General features: G+C 42.5%; 1 protein-coding gene across 2 annotated transcripts in view; it reads right to left on the reverse strand.

Moving 5' to 3' along the window:
* LOC141781290 (Na(+)/H(+) exchange regulatory cofactor NHE-RF2) overlaps positions 1-16,968 on the reverse strand; it is a 47,589-nt gene extending 30,621 nt beyond the window's left edge. For both annotated transcript variants that reach the window (XM_074656927.1, XM_074656926.1), the window contains exons 1-2: positions 16,224-16,968; positions 14,290-14,631 (exon numbers count right to left, since the gene is read on the reverse strand). In XM_074656927.1, the coding sequence (XP_074513028.1) occupies positions 14,290-14,631; positions 16,224-16,430 (549 nt within the window). In that variant the 5' untranslated portion in view covers positions 16,431-16,968. The remainder of the gene's footprint in view (positions 1-14,289; positions 14,632-16,223) is intronic.
* Positions 16,969-17,049: the final 81 nt, after the last annotated feature.

Below are 17,049 nucleotides of genomic sequence, written 5' to 3' on the forward strand. Positions count from 1 at the left end.
AGCCTCCAGCTACGATACTTTACAATATGACAGGAGTTTTACAGCTTTCCAGTCAGCCTGACAGTTGAGCTGCAGGCAACAAAACATCAACCATCCATGTCTGCTTCATCAGATATTTAGGTTATACGGCAAACGTTGGAAGAATAGTTTCAGAATAACAATGCAATTGCAGGCTAATAATTATTTTTTTTTGCACTCTTGTTAGCTGTATTCATAGTTTGCATAACAAATGTAAGGAAGTGAATACACTATTTTCTGGATCTAGCCCATTGGCATAATTTATTTTCCTACTATCACTGATTTCTTGCTCTTTGAACCTTCTAGGAAAAGATAACTGTTGCCTCCGTCTATTTAATGACCCAAACAGGATTATTTCAGATTCTTCTTCATTGAGTTGAAGGAAGATAATAGACAGTGTTTTTAGGGACGTCAGACGATTTTACAGACACATAAAGTTGTGTGTCATCGGCGTAGCAATGAATATAAGTGTTATGATTACTTATTATTCAGCCAAGTGGAAGCATGTAAGTCAAACATTTAAGGGGACCCAGGACAGAGCCTTGAGATACTCCACAGTTCCTACTCTGTCTCCGAGACGATAAAATTTAGATATTAAGATCTACTAACTATTGTATTAAATGCAGATCTTAATTCAAGTAAAATCTGGACTGACCCTTCGCCTGCATCACTACCAAGGACAGGATTATTGTCACCTTTAGTAGAGCAGTGTTTTGCCAGATAGAAACTTGAGATCATGGATAAGGAGGTTTTCTTTATCACTTTATATATCAAGTTATGTAATCACTGCATCTGCAAGACATTTCCTGTAGAAGTCAAATAACTATTTTTGCTGGAGTCTGCAGAGGGAAAGTCAGGTCAATGTCTTCTGGGTTAACAAAGGCAACATTTGAATATATTATCAGCTCTGCATGGGGAGATAATGCATGCAGACGCACAGCTGTGTTCACTCACACACCCACTCACACACATTTAATACAATACGCTCAGTCAGTTGTTCAAGTCTCGCCTACATTACCCACCTTACTAATTCCACACTTTCTGTTCCTTAATTCCCCAGGCACGCGCCCGCTTTCCCCACTCGCCGTGACCCTTCCACATCCTACAGGCCATGTTTTTACTCCAGGAATTTGGTTTACTCTCTCTCAAACACACACACACACCCAGAGTCTGGACCCCTGCATCTTGATGTAACACAGTTGGTATTCAAAGGAGGGGGGTGGGGTGGGGTGGTGGAGGAGGTCTTAAACATCAGCTCCAGATGTTATTAAAAAGTGCTCACTTACTCTCACCAATGTACAGTCACTTAAAAATCACATGTATGTAACTTCATATTTCATCTGATATCTTAAGAAAAAGATGAAATAAATTATTCACTTCAAGTAAATAGGAAAAGTTTTGTTAGTTGTCATGCCAGGTTAAATAACGGCTAAACTAATTAAAGCTGCAGTAGGCAGAACGTTTTTGCCATCATCGGGCAAAAAAATCCATAATAACCTTTAAGCATATTGTAAATCAAGTGTTCTGAGAGACTTCTGCTCCTCCTCATGGCTCTGTTTTCAGGCTTTAAAAAAATCTAGCCCCACGACAGGAGACTTTGACCAATCACAGGTCATTTCAGAGAGAGAGAGGGTTCCTATTGGCTGGTGGGCGGTGCTTGGTATTTCCTCAACTGATCTCAACATGGCTGCTGGGTCACAAACTTTCTCATTTTCCAGCTAGACAGTACACTACAAGATGTTTCTGAAAACATTTGAGGAGAGAAATAGGCATTACAGTAACAGAATATTGATTCATATTTGATCAACGCTGCCTAGCTTGACCGTTTGATCGGAGTTTGCGATTTGATTGACAGCTGCTCAGGGACGGCAAGGCTCCAGCTCGGATCTGATTGGTTGTTTTCCTCCGGTCTATGAAATCTTGCAGATGCCATTAGGAGCACCGGAGGACACAGAGGCACATGATTTATTTCAGATTACCTGGGTCATGCACTACTGTCAGGATATAGTGATAGTTTATAAAAATAACTTTTTTTAATGATATTTCTAAACACTGCTGCTTTAAATGCCTCCTCTTCATTAAAAAGGAAGACTTAAAGATGATTTTTACATTGTTTCCATGCTCCTGCACATCAACTGTACTGCTCGGCCCTCAAAGCGTCATACTGTACACAACCTCAAACGTTTTTGTCTTGGCCCCTCGCAGTACACGTCTGGGTGGCTGGCGGGCAGAAATTGAGCACAGATGACCACACAGGCTAAAGTGCTGACTGCCTCCAGACAAGACCTGTGCTGTGTGCTGTTAGATTAGAGCCGACAGGCAACATCTTTTCCCCATTATCCGGGGCAAAATGAGTCAGGGAACAGGACAAGGGAGAGATGTCAGGGAGCCTGACCTGAGCCATCATCTAGTTTTGTGTTGTCATTATAAACTAATGGCCAGAGATGATCATGTTTTGATTAGTCAATCGATTAAAATATTTCATCGCGGTTAATCGCACATTTTTCTATCTGGTCAAAATGTCCCTTAAAGGGAGATTTGTCAAGTATTTAATACCCTTATCAACATTGCAGTCGGCAAATATGCTGTTTTATGCAAATATATGTATTTATTTATTATTTAAATCAATCAACAACACAAAACAATGACAGATATTGATCCAGAAACCCTCACAGGTACTGCATTTAGCATAACAAATATGCTCAAATCATAACATGGCAAACTTCCGTTTTTCATCGCCAAAATTTAGCGTACGTTTTGAGCGCTAGTAGGACTTTGTAGACTTTTTTTTTTTTTAAAGTTATTTTTTGGGGGCATTTTCCATTTTTATGACAGGACAGTGGATAGAGTCTTGAAAGGGGGGGGAGAGAGAGAGAGAGTGGATGCGGAAAGGGCCACAGGCCGGATTCGAACCCAGGCCGCCGCAGTCAGGACCAAACCTTGTTACATGGACGCCCGCTCTACCAACTGAGCTAACCCAGGCGCCCACTTTGTAGACTTTTTGACTTTGAGTATGGATTCACAAAAGTTTTCTAGTTTCATATGATACCAGTATCTTCAATCTAGCTTTAAACTGAGCCCACTACAACCTCTGAAAGATCGTTGCATTAATGCGTTAAATAAATTAGTGGTGTTAAAACAAGTTTGCGTTGTTATCACGTTAACTTTGACAGCCCTAGTTTTGATATCAGGGCCACAGAGACATTTAAAGAATAATGTGCGAAACGAGAAATGAGAACAGCTTGTCTCGTCATGACAGTCAACATCTTTACAACTTTTATCTGCAAAGAGGAAAACATTGAGACAGAGAAAAGATGAGAAAAGATGTTTACTGCAGTTGTGGATGTATTTACTGCTGGAAATCATCGTAGAGAGCCGTGTTTCTAACCTTGTCTTGTCATCAAAGACATCTCTCTTGTGTTTATTCAATTCTGACCTCATGACCTCGAGCCCTGACCCTTAAAAACGGTGCTCTCCGTCTGTGGTTTTCCCACACAGATCTCTTTCACTCCGCTACTGCAAAGATGCACATGTTCAGAGTATCTAGAAGTTTTCTGTAGGAGGATTTTGTGTACTACGTCTCCATGTTGGACTTGTTTAGTCTCTGCTGGTGTTTACATGGAGTTTGTTAAGTCTTCACAACCTGTGACACACATGCGTCCTCCCACAGCTGATGAACAAATAAACTTAATGTGAGAACACCCACAGAATAAAACATAATAAGTTGTCACACAAAGCGGTATTACATTCTTGACACACGTGTGCACACACAAAGACAACCTCCCCCCCCCTCCTCTCACTCTAAATGTTTTAACAGATGTGTGTGCGCTCTATTGGGAGCAGATGATCTCTAACAGGCAAATCCTACACATGTTGTAGTGAACTTTATTACGACACAAAGTGCTGTTCACATGTTAGTCTGTGTGCTATACAGTAGCAGCTGGGTCGCTCATCTGGACTCCTGCATACTGATTTGTGTGTCCTACAGAGCCGAACCATTATATTATTATGTTTCAAAGCTCGTGGAAATAAACGTATTAAAGGTCAAATTCATAATGGACTTATCAAAGAGAGACAAAGGTTTGTATACGCATGTCTCTCCATCTCCTCCCTTTTCTCTTTCCCTTTCTCACACACTTTATATTCGATCCTTTATTTCCCTATAAATGTGCTATCTTTCCATCGCACTAATCCAGATGCCGACTGTTACCGTAGCAACGACTTTCCATGTACTTTCCTAACACGAGCGCGGTGTGTTACACCAACCAGAAGTGCAGCGGGACTGGAAAGAACAACAGGAAAAGACCACAGTATGTTTGTACGTGTGGTGGAGGCCTCACAACCAGCCGAGAGGGAAAATACTTCAGGCACCAGAGAAACAATATCTCGCCCACAATGCGTCAACTTCCGTAAACGAGCTCTTTGTGGCTGTAGAACAAGCCTCATGATGACTTCTGATACTGTATATTTATCCCGTCTGCCACAATATCTGAGAATCAAAGTCTTGTTTTCTCTGACCTAAAGTCCAAACCAGTGGGCAGCTCCGGGGTCTGAAAAGTGAAGCCAATGCTGAAGTGCCTTCAACTTCCATTCTTTCTAACAGCCAGCAGGGGGCGACTCCTCTGGTTGCTAAAAGAAGTCTGATTGTATAGAAGTCTATGAGAAAATGAGCCTACTTCTCACTTGATTTATTACCTCAGTAAACATTGTAAACATGAGTTTATGGTCTCAATCTCTAGTTTCAAGTCTTCTTCAATACAGCATGATGTTCATTTAGTAAATGATGGTCCCATTTAGAGTCAGATAGACCATAAAGCAGGGGATGCTTTAGGGCGGGGCTACCTTGTGATTGACAGGTCTCTACCACGGCGTTGTCTTCTTACAACTTTAAATTTAAATGTCTTATGGTGCCTTCAAATGGGGTGGTGTTTACCGTGTTTATGAAAAGAGTCCATATGAACGCCCCCCTCTTGTGGTTTTCACAACCTCGTAAGTGGAAGGTTTCTGAAAGTTACGAGTTCATGAGTTGTGACGTGTTTTTGTTGACGTTGTCAGATATGGCGGAGGCACGGAAGTTACGTTTTTGGTACATAATAAGTGAATATATTGTAATATTAGTCGTATATTGCTTTTCTTTGTATATTTATAATAATAGAAAATGTTGATATTCCCAACAGCCTCATCTTTTCCCTCTGTCATTATGCCTTTGCATTTCCTGCATTATGTTACCCGCTTGCTAGCTTGCTAAATTGTTAGCCTCTGTGGCTTCTAGACACCGACGGTGACGTTAATATTGCTTAGCATCGGTGTTCTCACGACTTAAACGCCGAGCATATCGTTTACACGACTTCCAATGTTGTAAACACAAACTCACGAGGTTCGTTTGAGGGCACCTGTATTCAGCGTTCGGTCGTGCTTAGCTCCACCCTCTCGTGTCACTTCTGGTTCCAAGAAACCAAGATGGCGACGGCCAAAATGCCAAACTGGAGGCTTCAAAACGGCAGTCCACAAACCAATGGGTGACGTCACAGCGACTACGTCCACTTCTTATATTACTATGGTCCAAACCCCAAAAATTTTACATTTATTACGCTTTATTTTTTTATAATGTGAGACCAAGAAAAACGGCAAATTCCCACGTGAGAACTTTTGATTATGAAAATATATAAATTTTCTGTGCATGTGTGTGCGCTTGTGCATTAAAAGGAGATCTGGTGAGAAAGTGACACCTGACACTTCATCTTGAGCTTGAGCTTTACCGACACACCCACATAACACACCTGAGCATGTATGTGTATGTGTGTGTGTGTTTGTGCACACAGGGGAGAAAGACCAGCTCGGAGACAGAGCGCTGACACCTCAGGTGTGTGTTAAGGTAAGACGATACATCTCAAACCCGACTCGTAATGTTCTTGTCCTTGAAACATCTTCTTCCTTTCTCCCTGGAACGGGCAAAAGGCAGACTCGAGCATCCGTCGCCGTTTCTGTTAAATGTGTTCGATTGCAGATGATTGAGCGAGAAAGTGAACAGAAAATAGTTTGAGAGATGATAGCGAGGAAAGTGAAGTGAGCTTTTGCCTATAATTTCCTCTGAGATGGAATGAGAACAAGATGTCTTTAAAGTGTTTTTTTTTTTACGTCTGTTGTACAGAGCCCACTTCATTTTACTTGGCTTTCAATTTCAATTTCAATATTTAAATGTGATAGACGCTAATGTGATGTCATGTGAAAGACACACAATGCATATTGTCTATACACACAAGTATTTTCAAGGTGAAAGTGCACAAATTGACATGCTGCTTGTCCAGCAATTCACTTATATTAACTTCATATATTGCACAAAATGAACAAAAGGGATGTTGATTAATGCCATTGATAATTCATTTGGTTAGATGAGACAGCCAGGCAGATATTTGATGTAACTTTAAACTAAAAAGGCGTACAGTACTGATTCCGCCAGACTTTAGTTGATCAGGCAGAAGACTGAAAACCAGTTCTCATCCGCATAATAATATAAAATAAAATGACTCCTTAATAATAATAACGATAATAATGAACAAATGCCTCTTCGATAATGAACAAATGCCTCTTCGATAAACAATTAAGGAAACTAAAATATTGTTTTTATTTTTCCTTTTACCCTCCTTTAAAGTTTCCCCAAATGAAATAGACTAAAAGAAATGTGTATAAAGGGTTTCAGTGAAAATCAACAAATGAATAGAATAACAAAATACAGCCTGCAGGCGTTAGGCTATCGTGAGGCAGGCCAGATTCTTGCACAAATAGCACCTAAACGTCCTAGTGCAGGTAACCTAATAGAATGGTATTTATTTTGTTTCCCCAACTACAATGGACAACACGCTCAATATGCAAAACACAAAGAGCACAGAATCTCAAAAGGGCCTAAAACAGACCGGAGTTTCTGGTTTGGCTGATAACATACAGTATGTTGTATGTAGTGAAGGAGAGATCTTTATGACGCTAGGTGTGCAGTTTCTCTCCCCTTTTAAGCCCTACACAAAGGGCATCATTACACCCTGACTGGCCAAGAGGGGAATGCACCAAGCTGCTCTCAACTATCATTTAAGAGCCAGTCCCCACACCCTGCGCAACAGGTGAACTGAATAATCCTCTAATCACTCAGCAATTCAACCAAAAAAACACCTGGGAAAAGGTAAATGACAGCAAGCACCAGAGAATGGGCGGCCTATACAAAGGGGTTTGGTGAGCAGACTTGATGTTGAGCGATTATGGCCAAAATGATAAGCACAATTATTTATCACGATTATTCATAGATTTTTAGGGACAAAATATTTTCAAATACATATTTAAATAAACTGCTTTCGCTGCCATGTTGTGCTAAATTATTACCGTCAAAACATCTAAACGTTATCCTAATATCATCTATAGTGGTTATTAGAATAAAAACACACAATTCAAATGATTAGATGATGATGTTAATGATTATTCTTCTGTAAATATTTGCTTTGATTTAAAAAAAAAAAAAAAAATAGTATTGGTAGTTCTAATCATATATTATAATCTGCTTAGAGGTAGTGTTAGGAAGTTAAACAGGTCATAATTTCCCCTCTAATATATATTTTATATTGCAGTGAAAACATCTCCTTCAAACAACTGGACTTATTCAAGTTTCTCGCCAAAAAATACATTTTACAAGATTACATTTGAACGCATCTTGACAGCGTTATAATTTACCATCGCCCAATACTCATTTTTACTAAGCAGAGCTTGAACGCCTCATAGTGTAACACAATGAAACCTCCGTTAACGGTGCTATTTAGTGCCGTGCTGTCGGCAGACGAGCACTGTGATTACTCTGAGCAGCATCATGGGATGAATTACAACATATGAAGTGTCTGATTAACCTCCAGATGTTTTAAGGTTGTTCATCCACGGCTAACATTGGACTTGCAATTGTGACAAATTGCAGCTGTATGAAAAAACGGATATATGAGACTGCTGAAAATCGCCCGTCTTCAATCGGCCGCTGATCGACACTGCATCTCTAGCTGTTAGTTTGGGAAGTGCTTGATTTATGCAGCAGAGTTTTCTATGAGCGGAGCATTTTAAACATCAATATCACAGTCAATCATGTTCATTTAATTGTGGGAAGCCAAAATCGTGATTGCGATTGATATTCGATTCATTGTGCAGCCCTAGCCTGAGTCAAAAGTAGTTAAGAAATGAGTGATGTGCTCAGTTACAGCTGCATTTCTCTCCAGCGCCTTCAGGTCCAACTACAACAACATCAAAGCAGCTATTGGCTATCACCAGCCCCTACGCTGACCAGGCTTATATAAGGTTGTGTAATTCACCGTCGGCAATGGCCTATTAAGGCCCGAACATTAGATTTCTAACAGCCCCGACATGACTCAACTGTAATCCTGTTGTGCTGGAGAGCTTTGAAGAAGAAGAAATGAGCAAAATCACTTTTTGTTCGAGTTTTATAGTTTGTGATATTGAGTTAGAAATGCAGTAATAGAACGGAGGAGGTAAAAACACAACCTACGTGTCCATATACATGTATGTAGACTAAAGAATGTACGCACAGAGACACAGAAGCAAACAAAAAAGAAACCCGGGGGGGGATGAGTGGCTATAAAACAGAGGAAAAATACAGGCGGTGTCATGTAACCTGGGGAACACACACAAAACCCCAGTGGGTAAATTTACAGGGCAAATGTGTAAGTGATTACAGATGAAGAAAAGGCCCATGGCTGCCCATGTTTCTGCTCTGACCATGTATATTTCTGTGAGTCCTTTATTGCCATAGACTGAAATAAAATTCTCGAGTCGGTGGTCCAATTTGACATTGACTCACTTTGACACAGTCCTCATGTTTCCTCTTGCACTGTGTTTTTTTCCCCTGTGCCTCCCGAACACCTTTAGTCTACTTGCTTTTAGTCTTTAACTATGCTCTCTAAGTTTTGGAACTACAGTCCTCATATAACTATACAGTTGAACAGGAACTATAACATTGACCTTGAGTCGGTTAGTTAGCTGTGGGTTACAACTTGTTTGCTTTTTAGCCTATACAGTTGTTTACATTTTGTTGACCTTGAAAGTGGAACTACACCCCTTTTCAAAATTCATACATGTTATTCCTATGGTCTAAGACAGTCCAAAACAATATTAGTAAACATGAACAACTCTCTCCCAAATCCAAAAACTAGAGTGCTAAAACTCCAACTTGGGATGTCATCGGGTATAAAGTGTGGAGCTGCTGCATAGACAATGAATGAGGAGAGATGTTATAGATGAGTATATGGGAAAATGTTCTGTTTCACAATTGACAATACTAGAATAGAATAAAGTTAATTTGGGTATAAAAAAGAAAACAAACATTCTGTGGGTCCACAAAATCAGTCTCCTCATTCATTGTCTACGGAGCAGCTCCAGACTTTATACCCGATGACATCACAAGTTTGAGACTTTTCTGGTTTCTGGCTTTAAGAGAGAGTAGCTCATGTTCACAAATATTGATTGAACTTTACCAGGACATGGAAATAACATATTGGAATTCTTAATTTAGGTGGCGTTCCCCTTTAAAAGTATGCAGAATGAGCTATTAGCAGTTCTTGTTTACAGTGTACCCATGGATGTACAGACAGCTATCACTGCATTGATTTGATCCTGAAGAAAACTAAAAAACATTCTCAGGCAAGTTCTGGCGTTATCGTTGTTTTTCTATGATGCACCAGTCTCTTTCACATCAAGCAGTATATTTGCCTAACGTCTCTCTCTGCGCCCCACCTTTAACTGTAAATGGAAGCAAAAGCGTAACAAAATGAAACAGTATGAACCACAGCCCAGTTAACCTTGTCCTCTGTTAGCCTCGTAGATGAATGTTTTTACAATCTATTTCACAATCCTCAGCAGATGGCAAGGTGCTGAAAACCTACAGGCACGTACACACTCACCATCACTGACATACTGGTACATGCACAGTGCCAAGTACTAGGGCTGCATGATTATGCCAAAAATAATAATCACAGTTATTTTTTTATCAATATTGAGATCAGGATTATTTATTGATTTTAGGGACAAAATAATTTTATTGCACTTTCACAGTTAAAGGGACTATTTGTAACTTTCATAAATGCTTCTTAACAGCGACACCTGTGGCCGTGAAATCAACGAAAGTCAGCGTAGGGTTCGTGCTTGTGCTCGCTCTAAATAGACATGAACGAGCATCGGTCAAAACAGTGAGGTGACACACGTCAGCTAAAAGCACAATATCACTCTATATTTCAGCTGCTTGGCAGTAATGTTAGCTGACCAGACGAAGGTCTCTCCATGAATCACTGCTGATACTGTGTTTGCTTCTCCTGCCTCAGCGCAGGCTGAGGCAGCGGGGCTCCGCAGCGAGAAACTCGTCTCCCTCTGCCCGCAGCCGGAGTGAACAGGGAGACACCGGCACCCGGTCGGTAACGAGACGACAAGGTTTCTCTCTGCAGAGCCCCGTCACTTCACAAGACACGGGAAACCTCTGTTGGTCTGGAGGAGCTGCAGCATTTATTTCTGCACAAACGTCCACTGTACATTCACTAGATATTCTCAGAGCTAAACTAACTCTTCTGCAGTGTGTAGTGAGCGCGCGTTCACGTCTAGAGGTGGAGCGAGTACGCGAGAACGCGCGCGTTGTCTGAGTGAAGGCAAGCAGGCAGAGGAGCGGGGACGCCGGCCACACGCGAGAGCGCGCATACGAGAGCGCGCATACGCGAGCGCGCATGTGTCCCGACCCGGTACATTTATACGCTTAAAAAGTTACAAACAGTCCCTTTAAATAAACAAAAATAAATAACCAGAGCACTTCTTTCACTTCCATGTTGTGCTACATTCCTGCTAACGTACAAATATTTCCATTACGATAAGACTGGTCAAAAAGTGACAAAGCAGCATTCCAAGTAAGTTATTAATAACTTACAGAAACATAGTGTGCAATAGTCCACGTTCTCATCTGTCTCTCTCTCAAACACACACACACCAGTCACACCAACGCACCGTCAAGAGGTCGTGGTCATTTCACGCATTTCTGTGAGATCACGTTGTTTAGGAAGCGCTTGCAGCAGCGTTTTCTGTGAGCGGAGCACGCATTTTAAACCTCAATTAGGGCTGCACGATTATGGCCAAAATGATAATCAAGAAAAAAATACAGGATATTCACCCTACCCTTTTTGTTAGCTACATTTTAAAGTTAAATGCTTCAATCTGGTGCACTTAAAGAAGCTAGATAAATAATTTTATGCTCTTAATTTAAATCATAAACACACTGGATGTATAGATAATATCTATACCCAAACGTGAAGCCAATACATCTCGATCGACGGCTGGTGGCTAGCTGTTAGTTTAGGAAGCGCTTGATTTGATATGCAGCAGTTTTCTATGAGCAGAACGCACATTCGATTAATGCAGCCCTACCAAGTACTATCAAACCTCTTCAACAACTCTCCCCCTCTCTTTGCAAACTTTTGCTTTCCCCACTCCGCTGCCCCACTGAGGGGGGATGGGGGGGGGGACTTCCTGAAAGTCCTTCCAACAAATCTTCAAGGTTGTTACTGGCTGCTCTCATTCTTGGGTTCCCTCCATCCAAAAGCTGTCTGCTCTCCATCTCTCACTCATTCTTTCTCTCCTGCCTTTTCTTTGAAAATAAAAAAGAAATGTGCTGCTCTCAGCAGTCTTGCTGAAACAACTCACAGCAAACTTTTACAGCCGTGAAAGACAGACAAGGACTCAGGAGGAGCAGTGAATCTATATTGTCTTTAGCTATACGATTATTCACGTGGTGATGAATGGTTTCATTGCTGTTTAAGCCTCTGCCTTTGTGCTGGTAATTACACTGACTGCACTGATTGCCAGAGCTCCTTGCCAGCCACATGGACGGATGACTCCTACACACAACAAGACGTGATATGCTGTATCAGCGTGCAGTGTCAGTACTGAGTCTGCATATCTGTGGTGGAACGGCTTCCTTTGAGATGGCACAGGAAACAGAGACGTCCAACTCTTTGCAATGGAGCGACAGTCGGAGGCAGGTTCCAGTGCTCCTGCTCCAACGGGAAGTAGTTTACGGTCAGTCGAAGTGTAAATAAATAGAGATGTTCAGATACAATTTTTTTCTTCCTGATACCGATTCCCATCACTGAACTTACGATATCGGCCGATACCAAGTAACGTTCCGATACCAGCGTGATAAAAACAAAATAAAGTTATTATTAGAATTTAACAGCTGTGACAAACTACCTGCAATCAGTTCTTCTTCGCTGCACTAAAACAGTAGTTGCCAGTGGCAACCATGATACATCCAGGGTGACATCACAGTGAGGGCTGCTGCTTTGGAGCGGCGAAGAAGAAGAATTGATTTACGGTTGAACAAGTTGATTTTTTTATGGGTCAATAAGTTACGGTATCAGATCGCTGCCTTCAAATGAAACTCGTGAGCTTGTGTTTACAACATGGGAAGTCATGTACACGATATGCTTGGCGTTCAAGTAGTTAAGTCGTGAGAACACCGCTGCTAAGCAACGGCAATATTAACGTTACTGTCGGAACACGGTAAACACCATCACAGTTGAAGCATTTCCGATACCGGTATCGATATCGGAACAATTCTATAAATAAAGTTGTTTAAAATCAATCTTCCAACATCCAGTCAAACATTATGGTCCCTGCTTTTCATTTGCACTGCTGAGGCCTTTTGGCTCATCCTGCTAAACTTTCTTTCCGTCCCTTCATTAAAAGTCATTAAAGAGAAAGAGAGAAACGAGAGACCTCTAAGCGTTTCCTGAGCCTCGGCCAGCCAATCCGACCCCACCAGGCACTGGGATTTCTCCCCGCGGGTCACAAAGCCAGAGCTGAACAAAGACACACACACACACACACACATACGTTTAAGATTGAACTGATTGGCCCTGTCACCGCTCTTGTAGCAATAGTGCCTTTCACATACGGGCAGGGCAAACCTAAGTGAAAACACATGTTTGTGTGAATGCAGAAAGCAGAAGCTGATAGCTCGGCCGCGTGAAACCAAAGTCGATCAGATCTTTGTGTTCCAGCAGAGACGGAGCGGACGGAAACACATCCTGTTTTCCATGTGGACATGGGATAACCAAACAGAGAATTATAAAAACTAAAAAATTTATCGAATGACTGTTGAGCATTATGCAACCAGCTGTGACAACCAGTATGTGTAAATAAACACTGGAACATGAGATGTGAATGGCCTGTAAAACAACATTCCCTCTCATTTTGCAATAAATGCGATATCTATACTAAGAAAGGCATTCAGAAAATCCTTATTCATATATCTTTTACGATTTCTGTGGACTTCCTGTTCTGCAGAGTGACTGTGTTGTCCGTTGCCAGATTCCTAACTTCTGACGGGTCCCGCCCTCTGACCTCTCGTGCCCTCTTTGACCTCTAACACAACATCTGGAGCGCTTTCAGCTGGTCTTCCCTCCGGACATTCATGAACAGACTTACGGCAAACATGCATAGAGGGCTGCAGAACAGGATGGAAACTCACTCGCATGACATCTATTAATCTAATCTGAAACTGGCAAAGCAGCGAGAGAACGAGTCCAGGGTGAAAGCATGTCTGAGCTGAGAAGAATCTGTTCAAAGGGATGACTCACTATCTGCAATCTGTCTGCTAATGCGTTTCGTATTTTTAACTCTTGTGTTTGGAGGTTGACTAATCTGCTTTGTTTGAGTGTTTGAGAAAACTTGTGTTTGGAGGGTGAAGGTAGTTATTTGTTGGTGTGTGTGAGGCCTTATCGTCTTCTTTACACTGATAAAAAAAGACTGACTTCAATTTTAACAACACGAGAACCTCGTGTGAACCTAGATGTGAAGATTCCACTCTCATCTCTGTACGCTAAATGTGAAGCTAACGCCAGCAGCTGGGCGGCTTAGTTTAGCACAAATTGAAACAGGGGGAAACAGCTTGCCTGGCTCGGTCCAAAAGTTAAAAACATTCTGCCTACGAGCACCTTTAACATCTTATATCTTGTTTGTTTAATCCATACAAAAAACAAAGTGTAAAAGCGACACGTTGTGATTTTACAGGGGGGTTGCTGGACTCCAAGGCCTCTGGAAAGGAGGCTGGGTCACGGGCACACGCCATTAGAAATCACACGCCATTAAGTCCAAATGTTGAACCAAAAGCATCCCAGAGGATCACATGAGAGACTGTACACTGTTCCCTGGTGTCCTGCTGTGTGCTGTGGAGGAGGTGGAGGGCCAGCTTACCTTCTTCGCAGCCTTTGACGGAGACCTCCTGGTGGGCTTCTGAACCTGGCTGCTCGGCGTGACCGGCTGCTTGGACACCGAGCCGTTCTCCCTCTTCTTGCTGGGGGTGGATGGGACCGAGGACGGGGGAGGTGATGGGGAGGCTGGGGGAGAGGAGGAGGAGGAAGGAGGAGGAGGAGGAGCAGGAGCAGGAGCAGGAGCAGGAGCAGGAGCAGGCCCGACACCGAGGACGGCCATCTCCTCCGTGGCTGTGAGGCGGAGGCTGCGCAGGCTTTCATGCGTCTCGTTGTCCACCACCAGCAACCTGGTCTCGTTGTCCACGGCTTTGATCCGCTGCACCACCTGAGGGAGACGGGATAGGACTCTGATATGTTTGGAAAAAAGCTCCACAATTTGGCTGCAGCTATAGAAGAATAGTCCAGTCACATCAGAGAGAACATCATCTGGTTAACCAGTCTCTCTAAAAGCATCCAGTCAGCATCTTTCCAAACACATTCACACTTCTCTTAGACATGTGGGTGTACAGTGCCTGACAGAGTGGTGACAGAAATATGTAAATATTGACCAAAATATCTGTAGACTGCAGGTATAGCCTACTGTAAGATGACAATTCGTAATTTTTTCAAACAAAAAGCCAAACATTTGATGGTTCCAGCCTCTCAAATGTGGAGATTTGTTGCTTTTCTTTGTCTTAATATTAAAGAAAATGTAATATCTTTGGTTCTGGATGTCCGACAAAACAAGACATTTGATGCAATGATGGGCTGTTATCCCTCAACATACTGGGCTCTCTGACAATTAAGATGTGGGCAAACATCATTATCTGACAACACAAGAAGCAACGGACGCGCTGTGATCCTTTGTGTTAACCTAAATTAAAAATCACCAGGGCAGCTTCAAACACAATCAACAGGTTTGTTTTTTTAATCGAAGCTGCAACAGAGAAACCTGTTGTACACAGAGGATGTTGGTGCTGGTGCTCCTCTGTGTCTGTGAGCTTGATGGGAAAATGATTATCTGAGCCTGTTTGTCTATCTGACCTCCAGACACAATCAGTCTCCTCAGCCTCTTTTGTTATAGTGCATACTGGTACCTGGTAGGATCAGCATTGATCATGGAGACCTTCGTCTGGTCAGCTAACATTACTGCCAAGCAGGTGAAATATAGTAGTGATATGTGCTTTTAGCTGACGTGTGTCGCCTCACAGTTTTGACCGATGCTCGTTCATATCTATGCAGAGCGAGCACAAGCGCGAGCCCGACGCTGACTTTCGTTGACTTAACGGCCAAAGGTGTCGCTGTTAACAAGACATTCTGAAAGTTACAAATAGTCCCTTTAATGTTTTGAATTCATCAAAAGTAATCAGATTTCCCAGTTTCAACTTAGCTTGCAGTGTATTCCAGGAAAAGGGATCATGTTAAAGTGCAACTATTGCAAAGACATAATGTTTCACTGTCAGGTATTAAAAAGTTTCAGTGTTTCACAGTGTTTTTGTTTCCCTCCACCATCCAGGAGGAGGGAGAGTGTGTTTACCTGGCTGAAACCATCCCATGGCACACTGGGAAAATGATTATCTGAGCCTGTTTGTCTATCTGACCTCCAGACACAATCAGTCTCCTCAGCATCTTTTGTTATATAGTGCATACCTGTACCTGCTTTCCAAACAAAGGCACTGAGCAGCTTAGTCAAATGGATCATGTGAAAGTGCAACTATGGCAAAGACATGTTTCACTGTCAGGTATTAAAAAGTTTCAGTGTTTCACAGTGTTTTTGTTTCCCTCCACCATGCCAGGAGGAAGGAGAGTGTGTGTGCCTGGCTGAAACCATCCCATGCATCACTATCTGGCTGCAGCCAGTGTGACCTGTTGATGCTGTAACATGAGGTAAAAGCCACACATATGATGAATGCATGCATGCATACATTCACTACTTGCCTGGTGGTGTGTCTCTTTCTCCACGTTGACTCCATTCACTGCCACCACCCGGTCCCCTGCGTTTAGCCCCGACTCCTCTGCAGGAGATCCGGGCTCCACTTTGCGGATGTATTGTCCGCTCTTCCCTTTCTCTCCATGCAAGTGAAATCCATACCCGTTCTCCGCTTTGGCCATGACACAAAGACGAGGTTTCCGCTCGCTGGCCATTTCCCCCACTGGCGTTTTAAAAACCTCACTTTAAAGTATAATAATTGAAATGCAAAAAACAAAAAAAAGGATGAGAGTTCAGGAGGCTAAACTTCCACGGAGCGAAAACATATCTCCCCTTTACGCACGCCTTCTCCACATATCACAGAAACACAAACAGCTCCAAGTGCACTTCAAAAGAAGAAGAAATCCCACTGTTAAAAACATGCAAAAAGGGCAGCAAACTTTGAGCAAACGATGCGAGCAGTCCTCCAGATCGTGTGTCCAGCTGAAGCTGAAGCGCACTGCTGGCGACTCCAGAACTGATCCGTCTGCTGCAGCGCGCAACAGACTTCAGAGCCTCCAGCTCCAGCAGCAGAGCATCACTGGTGTTGCTGCAGAAAAGATCACCTCTCCAAGTCCACATTCATCCATAACAACTGGTCCGAGGATATGCACGCAGTTCCACTGTAGTTTTTGCATGCATGCAGGGTTAATAGCACCACCCCCCCTGGCCAGGCTACCTGTTTGTCTCTCTGAGGGAAGTGAAATATTCAGGGCAGAGACAGAGGATTCAAAGTTATACAACACTGCCTCTGGGTGGCAGGACATGGTCTGTGAACAACTGATGAGATTTTCC

The sequence above is a fragment of the Sebastes fasciatus genome, chromosome 13, assembly GCF_043250625.1.
Source record: "Sebastes fasciatus isolate fSebFas1 chromosome 13, fSebFas1.pri, whole genome shotgun sequence".
NCBI lineage: Eukaryota > Metazoa > Chordata > Actinopteri > Perciformes > Sebastidae > Sebastes > Sebastes fasciatus.